The sequence below is a fragment of the Carassius auratus genome, unplaced genomic scaffold (genome assembly GCF_003368295.1).
Source record: "Carassius auratus strain Wakin unplaced genomic scaffold, ASM336829v1 scaf_tig00008198, whole genome shotgun sequence".
In the NCBI taxonomy this organism is placed as follows: domain Eukaryota; kingdom Metazoa; phylum Chordata; class Actinopteri; order Cypriniformes; family Cyprinidae; genus Carassius; species Carassius auratus.
Window position 1 is genome coordinate 58,731 of NW_020523920.1, and position 20,986 is coordinate 79,716.

Consider the following 20,986-nt stretch of genomic DNA (forward strand, 5'->3'; position numbering starts at 1 on the left):
ACAAAATATGCCAGCAGGTGGCAAAAAAAGAGTGTGTTATGTCAAGGTTTAGTCAACGAACGTATTCACTTGTTACAAAAACTGATCTGGCTTTATTAAAACGTGTGTATAATCGCATTCAATATATAAAGTCAAAGCACAAGGTTTTCTTGTCTAATTAGCATTTTAATTGTTTGGTCAGACAGTTTGTATATTATATATTAACATTCATAAATCGGGGATTAAACGTGGAGTTGCTAAATATCAAAACAAGCGTATGTGCAAAGTACTGTACCTTTGCATTTTGCGAGATTGACATGCTAAATGGCAGACTAACCCGGTTTACTCTCATTCATTAAGTTCATGAACGAGATAAGCTATGTAAGAGTTCATTTCATTCACGAACGAGATGTACTAAATCATTCAACTCGTGCAAGAGCGACATGGGTATCAGTTCAGTCATTTCAATCACAAACGATAAGATCTCTAGATGTAGTTCAGACTCATATGAAACTCGTTCATTGAAGGGCGTATTCGTTCACTGCATTGAACAAATCACATACTCTGTCACATCTCATACTTGAAGGCTATTGGCTCGAGGTTGAGTAATTCTTTGACAGGATGAAATGGTTCAGTTACCCGGTTCACCGAGCTGCGCATGCGCTACTAATAGCGCCGCGCTGCTGTGGAGGGAGGAACTTCACTGAACGAGAAATATGAGTCAGTGGATTACGTGAATGAGAATGATTCGTTCACCTAAAAGATTCGTTCAAAAGAACGATTCGTTCACGAACGACACATCACTATCAATAATGTGCACCACAGTATGAGTATCATTACCCTGCTGAAAAAAAAAAAAAAAAAACGAATTTCTTACAGTTGTCATGAAACCTTTCAAGAGTGTTTTGGGAGGGGTTCTATATATATATATATATATATATATATATATATGTATGTATGTATGTGTATATATATGTATGTATGTGTATATATATATATATATATATATATATATATATATATATATACAGTATTGTTCAAAATAATAGCAGTACAATGTGACTAACCAGAATAATCAAGGTTTTTCGTATATTTTTTATTGCTACGTGGCAAACAAGTTACCAGTAGGTTCAGTAGATTCTCAGAAAACAAATGAGACCCAGCATTCATGATATGCACGCTCTTAAGGCTGTGCAATTGGGCAATTAGTTGAATTAGTTGAAAGGGGTGTGTTCAAAAAATAGCAGTGTGGCATTCAATCACTGAGGTCATCAATTTTGTGAAGAAACAGGTGTGAATCAGGTGGCCCCTATTTAAGGATGAAGCCAACACTTGTTGAACATGCATTTGAAAGCTGAGGAAAATGGGTCGTTCAAGACATTGTTCAGAAGAACAGCGTACTTTGATTAAAAAGTTGATTAGAGAGGGGAAAACCTATAAAGAGGTGCAAAAAATGATAGGCTGTTCAGCTAAAATGATCTCCAATGCCTTAAAATGGAGAGCAAAACCAGAGAGACGTGGAAGAAAACGGAAGACAACCATCAAAATGGATAGAAGAATAACCAGAATGGCAAAGGCTCAGCCAATGATCACCTCCAGGATGATCAAAGACAGTCTGGAGTTACCAGTAAGTACTGTGACAGTTAGAAGACGTCTGTGTGAAGCTAATCTATTTTCAAGAATCCCCCGCAAAGTCCCTCTGTTAAAAAAAAGGCATGTGCAGAAGAGTTGCATATGTTAAAATACTTGAAGAGGTCATGTTGCCCTATGCTGAAAAGGACATGCCCTTGAAATGGTTGTTTCAACAAGACAATGACCCAAAACACACTAGTAAACGGGCAAAGTCTTGGTTCCAAACCAACAAAATTAATGTTATGGAGTGGCCAGCCCAATCTCCAGACCTTAATCCAATTGAGAACTTGTGGGGTGATATCAAAAATGCTGTTTCTGAAGCAAAACCAAGAAATGTGAATGAATTGTGGAATGTTGTTAAAGAATCATGGAGTGGAATAAAAGAGGTGCCACAAGTTGGTTGACTCCATGCCACCCAGATGTCAAGCAGTTTTAAAAAACTGTGGTCATACAACTAAATATTAGTTTAGTGATTCACAGGATTGCTAAATCCCAGAAAAAAAACATTTTTTTGTACAAAATAGTTTTGAGTTTGTACAGTCAAAGGTAGACACTGCTATTTTTTTGAACACACCCCTTTCAACTAATTGCCCAATTGCACAGCCTTAAAGGGGTGGTAAAACACGGTTTTTCGAAGGCTTGATTGTGTTCGTGGGGTGCACTATAACATATGTTCATGCTTCGTTTTTTAAAAAAAATCATTATTTTTCATATATTTTACCTTTACTCTACACTGCTCCGTCCCTCCATGTAAAACGGTCTGATGGTTTCCGGGTTCCATGAAGCCAGTCCCACAAAAATGGCAATGGGCTCAGATTGGATAGCTGCCCCAGTGTGTTGTGATTCGCTAACCGCCTAGCGAATCACAACACACTGTGTTTTTCGGTAACGTCACGCCCCTTACCTTTACCAGTAGTCAGTGCTTTGGGGGTATTAGAAACAATGGCGTCAATAAAACCATACCAATTTGAGCCCGAATCGGACCCAGAAAATTTTGATGAAGATGATGGAGCATTTCCTGTTCAAGAACGGCTGTTAAATGACGTTTCAGAATGGTATGTTTTTTATTGTTGTTATCTAATACTTTTTTTAGATACGCTGTTATTTAATTGTACTAATTATAATAGTTGATGTTGAATTTATAACAATAATAAGTGTTTGTCTATTAACAAAAGTATTCAAGAACCTTTTTTATTTAAAATATATATATATTTTATTAGGTGTACATGTAATAACTGTGCAAAAATGCCAACTGAAGAGGAAAACATCTGCTGCAAAGAAATACAGAAGGTAGTGTAATAAGCTAGTACCAAAATTATGCATAACGTCTTAATAGTTCTGTATAATCCTTTTTTCATATTTAAAAGATGAACATAGGTTAATTGTAGAGTATGTTCTCATTGTCTTACATTACTGTTTAGGTTGTAAAACGAATGATGGAGGTTCCAGACCCTCCTAAATGTATGGTTGAGCATCCAGGTTTTGAACCAAACTGCTTAAATCCGTATACTTTGCAAAATATCAATAATATTTACAGAGCCGACTATGGACCAGTGAGACGCAGAAATGAAGAGGAGTAAGTATTTATTACATTTTATGAAATTATGTTGTGTAAAATAATATAAATAAAAGACAATAGATACAATATACATTTACACAAGACATGTTATTCAAAGAAAAAAATTTAATCAAAATATAAATTTTTATCAAACATATTTTCACATCACATATACATGTTTCCAATATACCACTGGTTTTTTATATTGACGTTTTCTGTTCCTGCCATAGGCGCTTCCGTTATCTGGCCTATCGCAGCTTTGTCAGCTGGTGCTGGGGCTACCTAGGACGTAGTGTGAGGATTGTCATCCCCTCATGTGTTGTTAACCGGATCCGCCTACAGTTTCCTGATCCAGCGGGACAGTATGTTGGGTTCCGGCCACCCCTCGACTGAATCGTGACACACGCTGGGCAATCACCTCTTCTATGAAGGTTTTTCATACTGTGATGACAGAGGAGGTGGAATGGGGATTGCATGCAGCTCTTCCGCATATGGCTTGGGGTCCACAAAGACTTTATGTAACAGAAGGCTCATAAGGTCATCGACATAGTCTGTAAAGAACAGAATACTGAGTCCCTCTATGGGTTTATATAATTACTGATAAATAATCTACCTTTGTTTTATAATTAACATTTGTGTAATATTCATAAATATTTTTTGTAAGCTTATATTTATTTTATTATAGCTTTTTTTATATTATTGTTAATAAAACATTTTACAACTTACTGTATGTTGTTTCTATTTTCACTGGCTTTGCTGTTGTTGTTGCCTGCTCACGGTTAGCATTTTCATTATAGTGCATCGCTGCAAGATACAGCCTGTAATCAGTGCACAGTCCATAAAATATGGAAAGATTAGTAGACTGTTGTGACAAATAAACAAACAATTCAGAATAAGAGACAAATGTTCAATCAATGATTATAATGGTTTCTTTCTTGCAAGAAAGGCTCACAGTTGCACAGTCAGTCAAGACAATGTGAGAGTGCTCGCCAAGATGGGAGGCTCTCGATCTCTTTATATCTCTGCTAGATTATTAATATTAATAAAATAATGAATAAAAAAACATTTCCATAACAATTGTTAGAAACAATGTTTACAAATATTACTGATCATGTCAAAGATTATTACCTGCACAACATTCCTATGAAAGGGAAAATCACGTTCTTTGGGGCAAAACGCAAAATCAGACTGTGGAAAGCCTCCAGTGATGACGTCTGAAAGTTGTGGCTGAGCTTTTCTATATCCTTGAGAACTCTCTTGTTCTATAATAGCTTTTCCACTTTATGAAGCGCTATTGATCCTGTAGCCAAACAGATCAAATATGAAGAAAATCTTCATAATTTTACTATTTTACTGTCATTCTATTGTCTTTTGTCTCTCTATACAGTCATACCTGGTTGGAACCATTTTTTTGGATCCCTGGAAACTTTGTCTGGGTGTTCACACTTGGGGAAGAGGTGGTTCTCATGAACATGTACATTTTGTATGTGGTTCTGCAGTGAATTCCACTTCGCCACCTTTTCTGGCCCAGACTCAGAGGAAATCGCACTCCAGTAAACATGGTTTTTGATGCTGTGCAACCATTTTTTCAGCACCTCACAGTCCTTCATCTTTGAAAGTTTGTCAAGTTTCTTAGATAAACCTGTTCAAAGTAAAAGCTTCGTTGTACAATCATTATTTCAAGAAAATCAAATTACCCCAAAAATAAAAATGTACATGTTAGGTTTAACAATTAACTGAATAAGTATCAATTAATAATACAAAGATAAATAATTACTTTTCTCAAAGTGCCACACGTCATAGAACTGAGTGATATTGCGGTCCCTCAGGTACTTCTGAATCTGCGGATGGCGATCGGTGACGATGTAGTCAACAGCTAAACCATTAGACTCCAGCTTATCAAGACGACGCTTCAATCCCACCTTTTCCATATGATAACTTCCACCAACCTCATTGCTCTGGTGTTGGGTACACAACATTTCAAATGTACAAAAAGAGTAGAGTATAAACAATAACAGATAAAAGAAAATGTAACACTTTTTTAAATGCTTAATTACTAACCTGAACTAGTTGAAGATCCAGAATTTTGTTGGTTTCCATGTGCAAAATGGTGTAGCTGCCAAATTTTGCTGAGTGTCCTATTGTAAACATCATAATCAGATATAGAACATTACTGAGAACATCAGTATCATAATATTTTAGGAGAACTCAAAGACTATAAAATAAACGCTGTGATTTTTTCAAATATACTCTAAACGTACCTGGCGTGTCAGCACGCATATCTCCAGCCACAGCAACATTTCCTCCCTCTTGCAGCTGTCTTATAAGATTTAGTTGATCTTGGTTCCACTGGTGTATTATGGTAGGCTCAATGAAATTCCTGGCATGAATCCTAAAAGTTACGAAATGCATCATCTGGAGCTTCATGGCTTTGAAAATCTATTAACATAGAAATCATACAGTACATACATACTGAAACAACACAGTATTTTTTGTGAATTTTATTGTAAATTGTAATACCTTCTCTAGTTGTTTAAAAGATCCACCGGTAAAATACGTTGCAGCAGACAATAGCAGGTTTCCAAGTGGGGTACTCCCAACAATGGGCTGGCTCTGCCACTGTCTGTAGTAGTTACACTTTTCACAAAGCTGGGTGAATGCAACAAAAGTCCCCCTTCGTCTGCTCTGGACAACACACTTTGTCTTACAAATTGGACAGGACACAAACAGCTCTCGAAGACAGCTTTCAAAAACAATGTATTTGTTATCGCTGTGGTCGGGCTGTGGATCTATCCTAAGGCGATATAAAAAGAATAAATATTAGGAAGTTGCTTTCATGTTTTATATATATATTTTTAAACACAAATGTATTGGTAAAAAAAAGTGTGTAAATATGTATTTATATCTTACGCCAATTCTGATTCTTCAGTGACAACAGAATCTGGGTTATATGTGGAATCAGTGGGTTCGACATTTAATTCTGATACTTCTTCCTCATCGAACACCAGACGAGGTCTCTTACTGGGCCTGAAGACTGAGCCCCTTACTGGTGTTGAAGACAGCTGCACATCAGGAAACATGTCAGTTGTTTGGGTGCCCACATCATGACCATAATATATTGCCTGAATGCCTACAAAAAAAAAAGTAAAAAATACAATTACTCATAACCATCGGTCATGCTATTACAATTTTTTTTACAGTGAGAAACATAAGCCACTTTCTCATACACATAAGTTTCAGTAGCCGGTATAACAATTATAATAAAAAAGACAATATGTACTAGAACAGCATATGATAAAGTAACACAAACATATTTAATGTGTGTATTTCATATCTTTACTCCTTAAGTGGAAACTGCTCAATGTACCCATTGAAAGTTGTGTGCCCACTGATCGCATCTTTGGCTTTATCTCTGTGGCTACAGTTTCGGTCTCTATAGGGTCTGACTGACATCCAACTTCATGAAGTGTAGATGTAGTGGAGAGCTCTTGGGAACTCGCACCCTGCTGAGATGTTGTCTGTAAGAAATAATGACAATATGTAATCAATGTTCAAATTACAGCTTAAAACATACATTTGACATGTAAAATAGTAGGAAAAAATTACTGGATAGTAATCATTGGACCACCAAAAATAAGCTTCATAAGCAAGATTTTCATATAATTGCTCTGACAAATTATATTAGTCCTCAAAGGGATTTTTTTGATTAAACAGTGAAGATCTATAGTAATCGGTACTGAATGGAATCGTTACTTTTGTATTTTTAGAACGCTTCTAGCCAAATATCTGTCGCTATAACTATAAACCCAAAACGAACACTAAACATTGGCTTTACTATAGTAGCCAAATCAAACGCAGAACCATGTTTAGCATGCCTGCAGATTAACAAACATGTAGATAAACAATACATAAACGCTCCAATCAAATAATAATATACACTAATTCCAAGTTCGTTGTTGAGATTAAGGAAAAAAGTTTGTAACGTTAGGGGGTTTGTCGCATAACGTTAAGTATGAATAAGCATTTAACAAACTGGTATGCAGAGCCAAACAGCGTTGTTATTTGTTCACTTCCTTGATACAACGTACAATTAGCAATACAGCCGATACAAACCAATACAGTAAAACACATCGACGAAAAATAAGTCATACTTACAGCTTGTTGCCCGTAAACAGCTTCTGTTTTTAAAGTTGGAACTGCTCCATCTTTCAGGACAAGCCGTTGGGCGAATCCTGCATTGAACTCGCGAAGATTGTGGAAGCTTTCCTCCGTAAAATGTGCAGCACAGAGAGCGAGATTTGGGTAATAATTTTGAGGGACCGAGTTAAAAATAAATTTTAACCATTGATCCCTAACTTCCCCGTCCCTAGGAAGGCTGAACAAAGTGGACCTGCAATCCGGATGAAAATAACAGCGTTTCGTCGGCATCGCGGCAAAGATACTCCAGCATACAACAACTCTTCTCAATCTCCACAGCAATATAAAATGGCCTCGCCCCCCACCTAATTTATTATTCTCGGAGGAGGGGTTTATGTAAATATTGGGCTTAGTGACGTCAGCAACCCTGGAGGAATGTCGTGTAGTCCCTACCGGCCGTTTGCTGTAGTCCTTAGAAATTGATTTCTTTAAAAGCAAATATCTCCCTTTGCTTAAAACTTTGAACGTTGTAACTTTGCAGATGTTGTTTATGCTCACACAGGAAAATTACACACTAGCTAAAGTTAGAAAAGTGAAATCGTGTTTTATCACCCCTTTAAGAGCGTGCATATCATGAATGCTGGGTCTTGTTTGTTTTCTGACAATCTACTGAACCTACTGGTAACTTGTTTGCCACGTAGCAATAAAAAATATACTAAAAACCTTGATTATTCTGGTTAGTCACATTGTACTGCTATTATTTTGAACAATACTGTATATATATATATAGCAATCATGATTATGATGGTAAAACTAATTTTATTGACTTGGAAATTTCACTGGAAATATTTATTTTTATATAAATAAAGAGCTGTATTTCTTTAGTCAATTATTTAAGTATTACATGTTACATTGTATTGATTTTAAGAACAAGTGGAAAATGTGTTTAATGTTTCATTACATTCTAGTGAAATTAGCAAGCAGTTTGACTGGACTTACATTCGTTTTAAACGTGGAGCCAGGCGCGAGTCGACACAGGTTGCGACATGTGCCAGATGCGCTCGTGGGATTTGCGGGGCAAGGCCGTGTGAGAATATAACCGAGTGTTACGAAACAGGCTGCGTGAGTGCGGCAAGTGTGAACGGCTCCGGGCGAGTATGAGAAGCATTTAGAGACACAGGCTGTGTGTGCGGTCTTCTGAATGGGGAATAGCGAACATGTTCTTGACATGCATTGTGACGCAGCTCTAGTAAATTATCTTTTTTGTTCGTTGTCTGTCTTTTCAAAGCCTAAAGTTTTTCTTTACTTTTAATTTGTCTAACTATTGACCTAAATGTAGATGCCATAATCCCACTCTGTCTCTGTCCTGCTTTCAGTTTTTTTTTTTTTTTTTAATGGTGGGCATTTACACAGTTGGCTAGAGCGGTGCTGATTGGGGAGAACAGAGCTGCCCTCAAATCTATTGGGTAGCAAGATTGTCACTCAATGCTGACAGTCATGCATATGCTCTGGAACGGAGTAATATCACGTCCACGTCACAGGCTTAATTAATAAATCGCAACGTCTCAAATAGCTATTTCAATTAGATTTCGATTAATCGCACAGCCCTATTTTAAACTTTACATTGCAAATGCTTTGCGCATACACCGCGTTAGCACTCATTAGCTTGTCATTCACTTTTCCACTTGTGCTTCTATTCGCATCTACTACCGATTTTTTTTTTCTCTTGCCTCATTTCTTTTATCTCACACGCCATTGGTAAGTCAGAATCATTCTTCATTCAGAGTGAGTTATTTGCTTCTCCTGCTATTGTTGTTTGCATCGCTTGCCAAATGTACAGTTTAGCTTTCTCCGTTGGCAACGAGGGATATACATTTTATAAATGCAGAGAAATAGCAAGGCTTACAGGGAAGATTTCAGAATTAGAGACATGCATCCAAACTTTGAGGACAGTAAGAATGTTAGGGCTCTAGATACGGCTTTGGATGCGTCTAGCACAGGGAGTCCTGTACATTGTTAGGTTCCGGAAACAGAGCCTCTGCAGCAGGGCAACTGGGTGACAGTGAGGCAGCATAATCGTGGGTCAAAACACCGCTCTTCTGTTCCGATCAAAACATTAAACAGGTTCTCCCCACTCAGTGATGCACCCACTGAGAAACCTGATGAAAGTGCTCTAGTTATTGGTGATTCTATTGAACGGAGCATGAATATAGAGACACCAGCCACCATAGTCAAATGTTTACTGGGAGCCAGAGCGCCTGACATCTTGGCAAGTTTAAAAGTGCTGGCTGATGCTAAATGTAAATACAGTAAGATTGTTATTCACACCGGCACTAATGATCTTCAACTTTTCCCCAGTTGGAGATCACTAAAAATAACATTAAACTGTTATTTTAAACCTGCACCCCGACGCGTCCTCAATGCCCCTCAACGCCCCTCAACTCGCATGTGTCTGTGTTTACAAATAGATTAAATGAAACGGGACAAATTTAATCTTGAAAAACTATATTTCATTATAAAGATCTAAGCCTCATGCATTGATAACAGATCGCTGGTTTCAATGGAAAGCTTATAAAGACTGTATTTGCTAGATTTGTGTAAGCAGTACACATCAAAACATGAACATTAGAAACGCTGTACATACCAGATCTGTCATAATAACGAGTCATAAACATCCACGGCTGTAAATCCCGGTTTAGTTAGAAAGGTAAGGGTCCACTGAACGACATCTCATGAAGCACGTTTGGTCCAACGAAGCAATAACCTTGTATTATGGATCATAATTCATTTGTTTACGTTTGTGTTTTTCAGCGACACAATTGTTTGCGTCTGTTAAGGAATAACTCACGGTAGGAAACTGCGTCTTGGTAGTAAAAACACGGCATGGTTTTGCAGCGTACAGTGTCACAAACGGAATGAGACATTCCACCGGAAAAAAGAATGAATGAAAGATAGGCGAAAGATTGTTTATTTTAATTTTGGCGCTCATGGCGGCTCGTGACGCGCTCTGACGCACCTGTCAGCTGATGGAGGCGGAACTTATAGCGATCGCCTTTGTCTTTGTTTGTTTTATTTTTCAACACTTTTTATATATGTGAGAGTGTGTTTTATGTTGAATGTATCTGCATGATTACCATCTGTTTGAGTACAAATCAGCACAAATCAGCTCGCTATTACTGTATGATCACGGCTATCAAAGTGAACGCGTCTATATGAATAGAGAGAGTGGATTATTTACTTTATGGCACATTTGTGTTATTACCATCTGTATAAGTGGCCACCAGCACTTATTTGCATCGTAATTCATAGTAAATTCTGCATTTCAAGCAATCTCAGGATTTTCTGTAATTGGCAAACAAAGTTAAATCTTTTTGTATTTTTCTTATTTTTCTTACTCAAATTATTCTTATTGTATTTTTCTAGTGCTCAAATAAATCACTTATATGATGTCTAAGTTTCTGTCTAGTGTTTTATAATTGAAGAAAACTATGCAGTGGTATGTTTACTGATTAAATAGTTAAATAGTACAGTTTTTTTATATTTTGGGGGGTGGGGGGTGTAGACATAGTCTCATAAAAATATTAGCAGGAGTCTAATTTTTCATGATATTTTATTCAGATTTGAAATAGAAACTCGTGAGACATGTGGCATGTATTTTTATATCAAATAAAATAATATTTAAGTGTGGTAAAAAAAAAGAAAAATAATAATGTGAGTCCCATAATGGGGGGTGCTGGCTAACAGGTTAAAGAGGTGTCTGAACTTGCAAGCACGATGTCAGACACTGTAATATGCTCTGGTCCCCTCCCTGCTTACCGTGGTGATGAGATACACAGCAGTGTAAGGCAAAATTCCCAGTAGTGAGAGAAAAAAGTCAGAGCAACATTATATATATATATATATATATATATATATATATATATATATATATATATATATATATATATATATATATATATATATATATATGTGACCTTTGGTTAATCTGGCCCGGTTTGCCCCATTCTTCCACAGCACTCACACACATTCAGATTGTGGATGATGTTTTACTTTATTTCCCTGCACACAGAGCAGTGGAAAGAAGAGAATTGTGAGTCACGCTAATACAGCTCCATCCACAGCAATTCCCTCTATCTCTGCTATTCTCAGTATAACGGTTTACTCAAATTGTTGTACTTAAAACAACAAAAGTAAAACACATTTTGAAATGTAATTTCTCCAGGAAATTATACACACTTTTTCCAATACTCTTTCTAGATGTAATGTTTTGTGATCATATAATATACAGAGTACAAAATAATCATCCATTTTACGGTAACAGTAGAATAAAATTGAATGGAAAACTAAGTAAAACAATGAATTGAGAGCTCTACAAAATACAGTTTACAATAAACATTCTAAACAAATGTAAATTCTTAAATGCTTTATGAAAATTACCTGCACACAGAGCAGTGGAAAGAAGAGAATTGTGAGTCACGCTAATACAGCTCCATCTGTTTGAGAAATGATATCAGTTTTTTTTAGAGAGCACATGGAAAAAATGGCGCACATTAAAAGTTTGTGCAAACAGAAATAAAACTATCAAATTACCCAAAAATACGAACAGAAAACACACTCAAAAATCAATTAATGTCCACTGTGTGCAATCCCTAACATACATCTCCTAACATTCAATGTAAAACCAGTATTTTTTACTTTTAATGTGGAGCTGCAACAGAAACGACTCACCCACAGCAGTTCCCTCTAGCTCTGCTGCAGTTCATTCGAAATCCGTGCGCTATAGCGCCACCAGCGCAGCCAATAGGAAGCGCGATCACATTACAGCAGGATTTAATTAAAGAACCCTCATCTATAATATTTATCCCGTTACATGAATTAGGACACAGTTCTGTAAAGTAAAAAAAAAAAAAGCAAGTTTCTTCTTTATTCATCCATGGGTGCTATTGCATGAAGTCAGCCAACTTCTGCAACAGAAACTTGAGCTGATAACACTGTAGCGCCAGCATTAGTGGGAGACCTAACCCTAACCCAGACTTGTACAGAGAACACACAAGACAAAGAACTGCTAATTGAAAAATACAAAGAGAAGGAAACATCCAAATGAGCTCGATAAAAACAAACTATAGCAGCTATAGGCTTATCAAAATTGACTGTGTGAAAGTAGAAGAGGAGATCTTGCAAATAGGAGAATGGACAAAGCTAGACCTAGAAAATGTCAAATTAAACCGAGAAATCATTAAATTACTAGAGAAGTTAAAGTCTCTGGCTATTCCTTGCAGTGATGCGCGGGACAATGTATTAATAACCTGCACCCGACCGATGTTTTCAACTAACTCGCACGCAACTCGGACCACACAAAAAAAGAAAAAGACAATATTGTATCCGACCCGCTTCCTGACCTGCATTTTTTTAAAGTAGTAAATGCCCATCGTAGCGTCATTGGGCCATATACGTAGGAACTAGGCAAGAAAAAAAAACACCTTTAATATATTCTAATTTTGTCAAGAATTGAAAAAAATCATCAATAAGCACATTGCTGAATATATCCCGCTCTGCTCACTCACTCCGTGGGGTCAGTCGCTCAACCCAGAATGGCCTGCTGGTTCCAAAATATGCAAGGAGAAATTTAATTGTTTAGAAATAAACTGGTGTTGGCACCCCATAAAAAAAAATAATCACCAAAACTATGCCATTCGTTTGTGCTACGTTTGTGCTGATTTGTGCCGCAGAAATGAACGTTTGTGCTGGTTTGGTGTTTGAGATATTAAACATTCTTTTTTTGACTGTATGACGTCACTCTCCACCCCATGTTGCCCAAATCGTTCCAAACCAGCGCAGTTCATTTGTGCTCGATTTTTGCCACTAAAACAAACACTGTATCTATTTTCCTTCCATAGATATATCCAAAATATTTTCGAAGTCTCCTTCCCAGTTCGTCTAAATCGCCCAAAACTGGTGTCATTAGTTTGTGCTCGATTTGTGCTGGTTTGTGCTGTTAAGAGAAACTCTGTAACTATGACCGCTTATTTTATATAACAAAAATAAACTTTTTACGAACAGTGACGTCACTCTCCACCCCATGGCAGCCAAATCTCTCCAAACTGGTATCATTCGTTTGTGCTAGATTTGTGCTGGGTTGTGCCATTCAAATGAACATTGTATCTATTTCTCGTCCTCAAACATAACAAACACAAAACGGGCCAGTGACGTCACTCTCCACCCCATACTGTCCAAATCCCTCCAAACCAGTGCCATTCGTTTGTGCTGGTTTGTGCCCATTTGTGTTGTTAAAATTAACATTCTATCTATATCCCCTCCTTTAGAAATAACAAATATAACTCGGGGCAGTGACGTCACTCTCCACCCCATACTGTCCAAATCCCTCCAAACCAGTGCCATTCGTTTGTGCTGGTTTGTGCCCATTTGTGTTGTTAAAATTAACATTCTATCTATATCCCCTCCTTAAGAAATAACAAATATAACTCGGGGCAGTGACGTCACTCTCCACCCTATGCCATCCAAATCGCCCCAAACCTGTGCAGTTTGTTTGTGCTCGATTTGTGCTGTTTTGTGCCGTAGAAAGAACCATCAAAAATTATTCCATTCTTTAGTTTAAACATCACAAAATCTTTGGAGGAGTAGTAACGTCACGCAAGCAGGCCGCGATCTCCATCCATCTTGAATACAAACCTGTCGGGTTTGTGCTTGCACAGGGCCACAGCTGTCATTGTTCTTTTCTTTGTTAGATATGGAAATGTTTTATTTTCAGTTACTTTATCAATCTCCAGATAAAAAAAGGTAGGTTATGTGATTGATTGATGCTAAGGCTATTGCTTGTTTATTAAAAAATTAATGTGGTGTCTCCCAGCTTTTTGAAAACTTTGTAGCATGTCGGAACATTGCGACGCACACTCTTTGTTTGTTTGTTTTTCCTTTTGTTATGTTTTTTTTATTCAAATCGAGCTTAATTTATCAGATGGAAGTTTAGGGTACTGTAGTTTGTTTTAAATGGCTATATTGCATTATCTAGGCCTTTGTTACAGATGCACAAAGCAAACTGTGCATTTTATCTTTCTCTGAAGGAGAAAGAGAACCAAGAAGCAGTGTTTATGTTTGTTTAATACGTCTTTAAAGCAACTAATCGATGACTGTTACTTGTTAGTCTGCAGTATAGCTTGTTTAACCCCTTTAAGTGCGAACATCGCCGACGGCCCCAGTTTATTATTGTTTCACTTTCACAGCACATTAAACATCACGGTCTTACTTCATCTGGACAAACTGTGCATCAATTGAAAGTTTAAAGACTCTAGTTTCGATATTTGACCAATATTTTGATAAAACATTGTTGCAGTGACATATTTAGTGATTTATGTCAGAAGTGCAAAATAATAAATCCGTATTATGCCACATTTTGAATAGAAATTAATCACTAACTAATATTCAGTCAGGTCAGCAGCGGTTTATTTGTGTTCACATAGACTCACTGAACAGCGTCAATAAGGATTTATAGACAAAAGATGCATATCTGCGGAGATATATGGATATTTTTACTGATGTTTACTTCATATTTCTTCAGACAGAATCGTCATTTCTATTCATTTTCCACGGATTTACGCGATCTGATGATAAACAGTCTCTCCCAGCGATCTCTGTGTGCGTGCAGTAGTCACAGCTCGTGCGGTGTGTGACTCAGACTCTGATTGGGCCTTGCCAAATGTCAATCTTAGAGTGTCATATCTGGACACCGCCCCATCGTGTCACATGCTTCCTGCACACTTCCTGGAAGTTATCTGGCCAAAACAACACTGAAACACCTCTGTACACACGAAATATCCAAATAATAAACCCGCGATTACGATAGTAAAGCTTGGTATGAGAATTTCTTGAGATCTGGGGCGTTTTAATAAAAAAAATCGAAAATGTACATGGGAAATGCTAACTTGTGCAGCGATGAAAAAGGCTACAAATAACATATTTTTACAACAGTAAACGACCAAATTCCATCCCTTATCGCTAAAGGAAGTTATTATAAACACTCGATCGGGGTTTAAAGTGAGTTTTGAGTAAAAGTGTGTTAATAATTTCATAAATTGTCTGCTGTAGCTAGATGCTAACGTTAGCTACAATGCTACTAATAGCAGGTGCTTTTCTTCATAATGCATTTTTGTCTCAATAATTCACGTAAGGTCGTAAGAAAATGTTTTGTTGTATTTTTATAGTAAGACTTTTGATAAATAAGGGCTAAATGCAAAGAGAGACTGAAGTGAGATCGCTGCTTTGTTGCTTTGTAAAGCCTGAAAAACCACAATCAAGGCTAATAAAGGTGGAATAAAAACAAAAGAATAATGATAAAAGAATAATGCGGATAATGTGTCATACTTGGCGGAGGTGTGAAAGACTCGTTTGGTGAGAACAATACAATCATGATTCGGGCAGTTTTCACAGCCAAACACACATATAAAACACACATCAGTGTTTACATGTGAGATCTTACAGAGATGACAAGGGCCATAAATCAATCTGATTAGCCTTCTCTAAAAACACACATGACATGGCCTTAGAAAATATTTCATAAAATTCACAGTTTTACAGATTCGATTATGAAATTTTTTATGAAGTCTTGGAAGACTTCTGGCCTTAGCTACACTGTGTTTTCAAACTCATTTCCTACATCAACAATTTTTTAAATACATTTAAAACATATGTTTTTAATATTTTTATTTTTGTTTTTATGTTTGAGCTTATATATCTCTATTATCATAACAGTCTGAGTGATTCTGATTCCTGAACAGTAAACTTTAAAGTGTCAGCTTTTTGAACATATGTTGAATATGTATCTAGTCAGAAAGAATCATGAGCAGAAACCTTTTTATTTTGGGTATGTCATTTCTGTCTCCATGCCAAAAAAGGGGGGTTACTAGTAAGGGGTTAACTAGCAGGTCTTCCCTCACTTTTGACCAGTTTAGGATTCTGTCATTTCGTACTTGCCGAAAAAAAGAAAGTCATATAGTTTTTTTTTGTTGTTGGGTGAAGTATGAAGCAAACCACCTGGTTAAAGTTTTTTTATTTAGCTCCCAAACTTGTTTCCTTTTAAATGCAAAGATTAATGTAAAAATAACAGCGATTTCTGTGAAAGAATTTACAAATGTTTTTTTAAATAACCATAAAATAAGAGAACTACAAAAATATGTTGACTTCATGTAAGAGTAGTCCTAAAATTAATACATCTGGGTACAAATAACAGAACAATTACTAAAGAAAAATAGAACTTAGGGTTAAAAAAAAGAATGCTGTTAAAACAGTCATAAAGTGAATAGAGATCATGGTGATTAACAACAATAGAAAAATCAATATAGTCCAATCTCTTATTGATTATGAACTAATTTCTGCAGAAACCAGTCCAAAATAATCATTAATCAAAGGTTTTAGTCCTCCTTCGTGAACAACGTGAGACTGTTGTGACATATTCACACAGGTCATCATATTTCTCCCAGGCAAAAGAGTTTCTTCTGCAGTAAGCCACGTAATGTCCAAGAGATTCTCTTGTTGGTCCTGGAATGAATGCGACAACCCCTCGCAAAGTGAACAGCTGATTGTCCAGCTCAATGTCGACAGGGATTTCAGGCAGTGGATGGTTAGTATCTAAACTTGTTTCAATACACAGCAGTTGTCGAGGTATGAATCTGTGTGTGACCGAGCCATTGCAGAGGAATTTCATTGATGGATCATCCTAAATTTTCCAGCTATCTGGACACTCTTGTGGTGATTTCAGTGGCTTCAGACACTTGGACCTGCATTTTTGCCCTCCTTCCATAAGCATCTTTTCCAACTCCTTTTGTGACTATGGTCTTCACCAAATCAAACATTTCATTTTTTGTGTGTTCTTTGTTGAGATAATGACTGAAAGATCCACTGTCACAGAATGCAGAGCAAAGGCACTGGCAAAAGGAATCAAAGGCACAGGTATTATTTGCACTTACAAGCATCTTGTCAACCAAGATGGGGTTATTAGCCTGGTAGTTGCCATTTTTCAAGACATGAATTTTTGTCTTTTTTCTTTTCAGGTTTATGTTACAATTGAAGAGACAATTTGCAGAGGGGGTCGGAGTCGAGGAGACGCTTCACACAGATCTGAAAACATGGGTTACAGAAATCTGTGAAGAAAGTAAGATGATTGCAGCACATCATGGTGACAGAGACAATCTTCATTTTCTTCCGGAGCTTGTCCCAAATATAATAAGAATGGTAAATGGTAATCTTCAGTGACACAAGGCAAGACCCCCTCTGCAAATCGTCTCTACAATTGTGCTTTGCATGTTTCTGAGACTACAGGTAAACCTTTGTCATCGTTTCCTTCTGATTCACTGAAGGCAATAACTGCAATTGAATTAATAAGCTCCCTTGCATCTTCCAGTGTATCAGACTGTAAAAGTTGTGCCATGGATCGTAGATAAAATTCTCTAACTGGCCCATCGGCTAATGAGCTTGATACAGTGTGCAACATCTACTCTGATGAAGCAGAGTGGTAGCTTTGAGTCTTCGGGCTTCCCTGCCAGCACTCCAATGCACTGATTGATGTATGTTTTCAAGTCTGGGTAAGGAGTGAAGGCCTTAACCAGTGCTCCAACCAAAGCCAAGGAGAAATCACAGACTGCTTCTTTGGGCACAGCAGCACCTGCGCGTTTCCATTCAGTAAGCCAGTTGGCAATAGAATTGATGGTGTGGCTCTCTGATAGCATTTGCACTACTGGAATATGATCTCCCTGTGAACACAAAACTCCTTGATACAGGAAGACATGTCCAGAATTGCCACAGGGTCTTCTCATTCTTTTCACAACTCAACCTGTTGCATCAAAACTCATAAATGAACCAGAGTACTTGGATTTCATTTGATACACTTGCATCTGAGATGGGGTCCAGTAATGGCAAAAAAAAAAACCTATTAAGGCCTATGTCATGAATGCTTCCATTGTGGGGTACACTGTATTTTAGTAGATGCAATGACATGATTGGTTCTGTGTCTCCTAGCTCTTTGTCACCCATCTCTTGTTTGCCTTTTCTAAATGTTGCCAGATTTGGCAGGTGGCTAGGCTCTGGGTCACCAACATCCATCATTTTGTAAGCCTCAGTTGCTCGCCATACATGTGCTGGTTTTCGGCCTTCCCAGAGTTCTTTGGACACACATGTTCTCAGATCCCCTGATAACCTCCATTTTGCTTTGCCAGTATGGAGACTGTCATCAACATTGCGGATTATGCATTGAAGCACAACTGGTTCATTATCCACTGGCATATTCTCTGCTGTTATAGACAATTGTGCGTCACACTCTGTGCAGTGCCCAATAACGTCTATGTAGTGAGATGCAACAATTGGAAAGATTTTTGCCCTCCTAAATCTAAGAGTGCATGAGGTCTTGATATTTTTCCATATCCCCTCATACAGGACGTTCGTCCATGCACCACGTTTCTGGATGGTGTATTCTCTTTTACATGTGTTGAGTGATTTGTCATTGTAATCAACTTTTTCAGGCCAGATTTCTACCCATTTTTGATGAGAGATTGATCTCAAATGTAATGTCGTAGCATTGACTGCTTTGTGACTGCCTTTGACGCTGCTGAATGAAAATCTGCTGAGCTTTCTTGTGAGCTGTTACAGTTTGGACCTTGATCTTGGGTGTTTGTGTCGATTCTGCATAGCTAAAGGATTTGCCATATATTGTCCCTGTTTGTCTTCACAATAGTATAAAGGTTCTTTGGTGAAACTTTGTTATTTAGTTGTTTGCTTAAATCTGCCCACACCGTTTCTGTGGGAACTGCGATGTTTGTTCCTGTAATAATCTGTTCCTTTGCAGCACTGATGACTTCCACAGGCTGGTTTCCTAGGCATCTGATCAAAGCAGGAATTATTTTTAATGTAGTTTTAATAAAGTAGTTGGGCCAAATGAATAAGCATGAATCGGTTTGAATAAGCATGTAACCTGTTGGTAACAAGTATATATATAAATTTTATTACTTTCCTCCATGGAATCGAGATGAGATTGAGATGATCATGCAAAATGATAAGGAGTGATATACTTAGTCGCCATTCACTTAAACTGCATCTTTTTTTCCAAATCCGCTCAAGTAAATGATGGCTTAAATAAAAGCAGGCAATACAACTTATATGCACTACACTGTAAAAAAAAATATTGTTCACTCAACTTACATTTTTTAGTTATCTTTTTGCTTTGAAGTTTTACTGACTTAATCTACCAAGTTTGTTCAACTTAAAAAGTTTAGTTGACATAGTTAAAATAGTTGACCCAACTACTTATTTCAAGTAACCTGGACTTGTAAAGATTAGTTGAAATACGATAACTTACATTTTCAAGTTATCTGTACTAAAATCTTTGTTCATTGAACTCAATTTATTTCTCAACTTGCAATGACACATTCAACCAAATAATTCAATACAAACGATTTTATTTTTCCTTACAATTCAATAAATGTTAAGGGCAAACTCAGTTAACATATTCAAAGGATTACCATTATTTTTTTCTTTGTAACAACTTTCTAACTGTAAAATACAGCAAACACTTCTCTTAGTAAAATTCTAAACAATTCTGAATATTTATAAATACAAACTCAAAACTACATTATATAGTAATTACAGAAAAATTATTTCATTTAAAAATAAAACAATCTGTCAAATAAAAAGGTATTGCAATTTCATAGTTTAATGGTGAAAATGTATTAAGAAAAATGCATGGAAAGTGTATTCATTAGAAAAAAAGACTGTTAATACCATTGTTAATTGATCACCCTCATACCATCCAATACCCGTTAAGACTTGCTTTTGTTGGAAGACGAATTAAGATATTTTTAATGAAATCTGTGAGCTTTCTGTCCCACCTTTGACAGCCTACACAACTGGCACTTTCAAGGTCCAGAAGAGACATCCCTAAAGTAATCCAAGTGATTTCAGTGGTTTAAGCTCAGTTTTACTAATCACTGTGAGTGTTTCATTCCATTTTATTAAAAGTTTTCTCCATCATGTTCACAAGAACATGACAGCACATGCTTTTAGTTTGAATGCGAAAGCAGATACATATATATTTGCATGTAAACAAATATATAAACCACTGTAATCACTTGACTTACTTTAAGAATGTCTTTTACTTCCATTCTAGATCCTTGAGATCCTTGAAAGTTGTGTAGGCTGTCAAAGGAGGGACAGAAAGCTCACAGATTCCATTAAAAATAACTTGATATGTGTTCAAGAGACAAACATAGGGTCTTTTAGGTTTAGAGCAACATGAGGGTGATTATCTAACAAAAGAATTTTCATTTTGGGTAAACTAACACAGACTTTTCACATTAATGCCCCATTAATTATGAAATAACTTTAAAACACATAAAAAATCTTGTTGAAAACAGATGTCAGGCCATCGATGCAGAGAACTTAGTAAAGAAAAACTGTAAAATATTCAACAAACACAGGGCTTTGGTAGGAATACACAACACCTTACCTCAACAACATCTTTAACAATGTATTTTTAAGGGAGTGCACTCTTGCACTGCACGTGTCCGCTCCAATGTACATCAGCAGCCGCTTGAATACCTCAAATGTGTATTTGAGTTTTTTTGGGTAGTTTATGTTAAGAGCATAAAGCAATCTCATCATGTTCACATACGCATTTGG

General features: G+C 36.8%; 2 protein-coding genes and 2 long non-coding RNA genes across 6 annotated transcripts; 2 read left to right on the plus strand and 2 right to left on the minus strand.

Moving 5' to 3' along the window:
- The first annotated feature begins 2,104 nt into the window (after positions 1-2,104).
- Positions 2,105-3,586, plus strand: LOC113071821 (P2X purinoceptor 7-like). Its single transcript, XM_026245133.1, has 4 exons — positions 2,105-2,666; positions 2,832-2,901; positions 3,033-3,187; positions 3,400-3,586. The coding sequence occupies exons 1-4, from the start codon at positions 2,554-2,556 to the stop codon at positions 3,560-3,562; spliced, it is 501 nt and encodes a 166-aa protein (XP_026100918.1). The 5' UTR covers positions 2,105-2,553; the 3' UTR covers positions 3,563-3,586.
- On the minus strand, positions 3,583-7,787 carry LOC113071820 (uncharacterized). Of its 2 annotated transcripts, none has more exons than XM_026245132.1 (11): positions 7,325-7,787; positions 6,537-6,687; positions 6,080-6,299; positions 5,690-5,963; positions 5,431-5,608; positions 5,231-5,307; positions 4,947-5,127; positions 4,563-4,811; positions 4,298-4,469; positions 3,896-3,973; positions 3,583-3,720 (listed from the first exon to the last, which is right to left on the minus strand). In XM_026245132.1, the coding sequence occupies exons 1-9, from the start codon at positions 7,595-7,597 to the stop codon at positions 4,432-4,434; spliced, it is 1,641 nt and encodes a 546-aa protein (XP_026100917.1). In that variant the 5' UTR covers positions 7,598-7,787; the 3' UTR covers positions 3,583-3,720; positions 3,896-3,973; positions 4,298-4,431. The 2 variants fall into 2 exon arrangements, with proteins under 2 accessions (XP_026100917.1, XP_026100915.1); XM_026245130.1 differs by having other exon boundaries at positions 3,896-3,987.
- Positions 7,788-8,035: 248 nt separating this feature from the next.
- On the plus strand, positions 8,036-19,466 carry LOC113071822 (uncharacterized). 2 transcript variants are annotated; one of them, XR_003280246.1, is made up of 3 exons: positions 8,036-9,064; positions 16,801-17,269; positions 17,371-19,466. It is a non-coding gene; the product is annotated as an uncharacterized LOC113071822 (long non-coding RNA). The 2 variants fall into 2 exon arrangements; XR_003280245.1 differs by lacking the exon at positions 8,036-9,064 and having other exon boundaries at positions 16,231-16,940; positions 17,050-17,269.
- On the minus strand, positions 11,334-12,060 carry LOC113071823 (uncharacterized). The gene is made up of 3 exons (XR_003280247.1): positions 12,035-12,060; positions 11,744-11,799; positions 11,334-11,365 (listed from the first exon to the last, which is right to left on the minus strand). It is a non-coding gene; the product is annotated as an uncharacterized LOC113071823 (long non-coding RNA).
- Positions 19,467-20,986: the final 1,520 nt, after the last annotated feature.

Bases quoted from the DNA above. Each gene is read 5' to 3' on its own strand.
- LOC113071821 (XM_026245133.1), top strand. From the start codon at position 2,554: ATGGCGTCAATAAAACCATACCAATTTGAGCCCGAATCGGACCCAGAA. The intron at 2,902-3,032 runs GTAGTGTAATAA...ATTACTGTTTAG, and splicing joins GCTGCAAAGAAATACAGAAG to GTTGTAAAACGAATGATGGA. The intron at 3,188-3,399 runs GTAAGTATTTAT...TTCCTGCCATAG, and splicing joins AGACGCAGAAATGAAGAGGA to GCGCTTCCGTTATCTGGCCT.
- LOC113071820 (XM_026245132.1), bottom strand. From the start codon at position 7,597: ATGCCGACGAAACGCTGTTATTTTCATCCGGATTGCAGGTCCACTTTG. The intron at 6,300-6,536 runs GTACATTGAGCA...TTTTTTTTGTAG, and splicing joins GGGCACACAACTTTCAATGG to GCATTCAGGCAATATATTAT. The intron at 5,964-6,079 runs GTAAGATATAAA...ATATCGCCTTAG, and splicing joins ACTGAAGAATCAGAATTGGC to GATAGATCCACAGCCCGACC.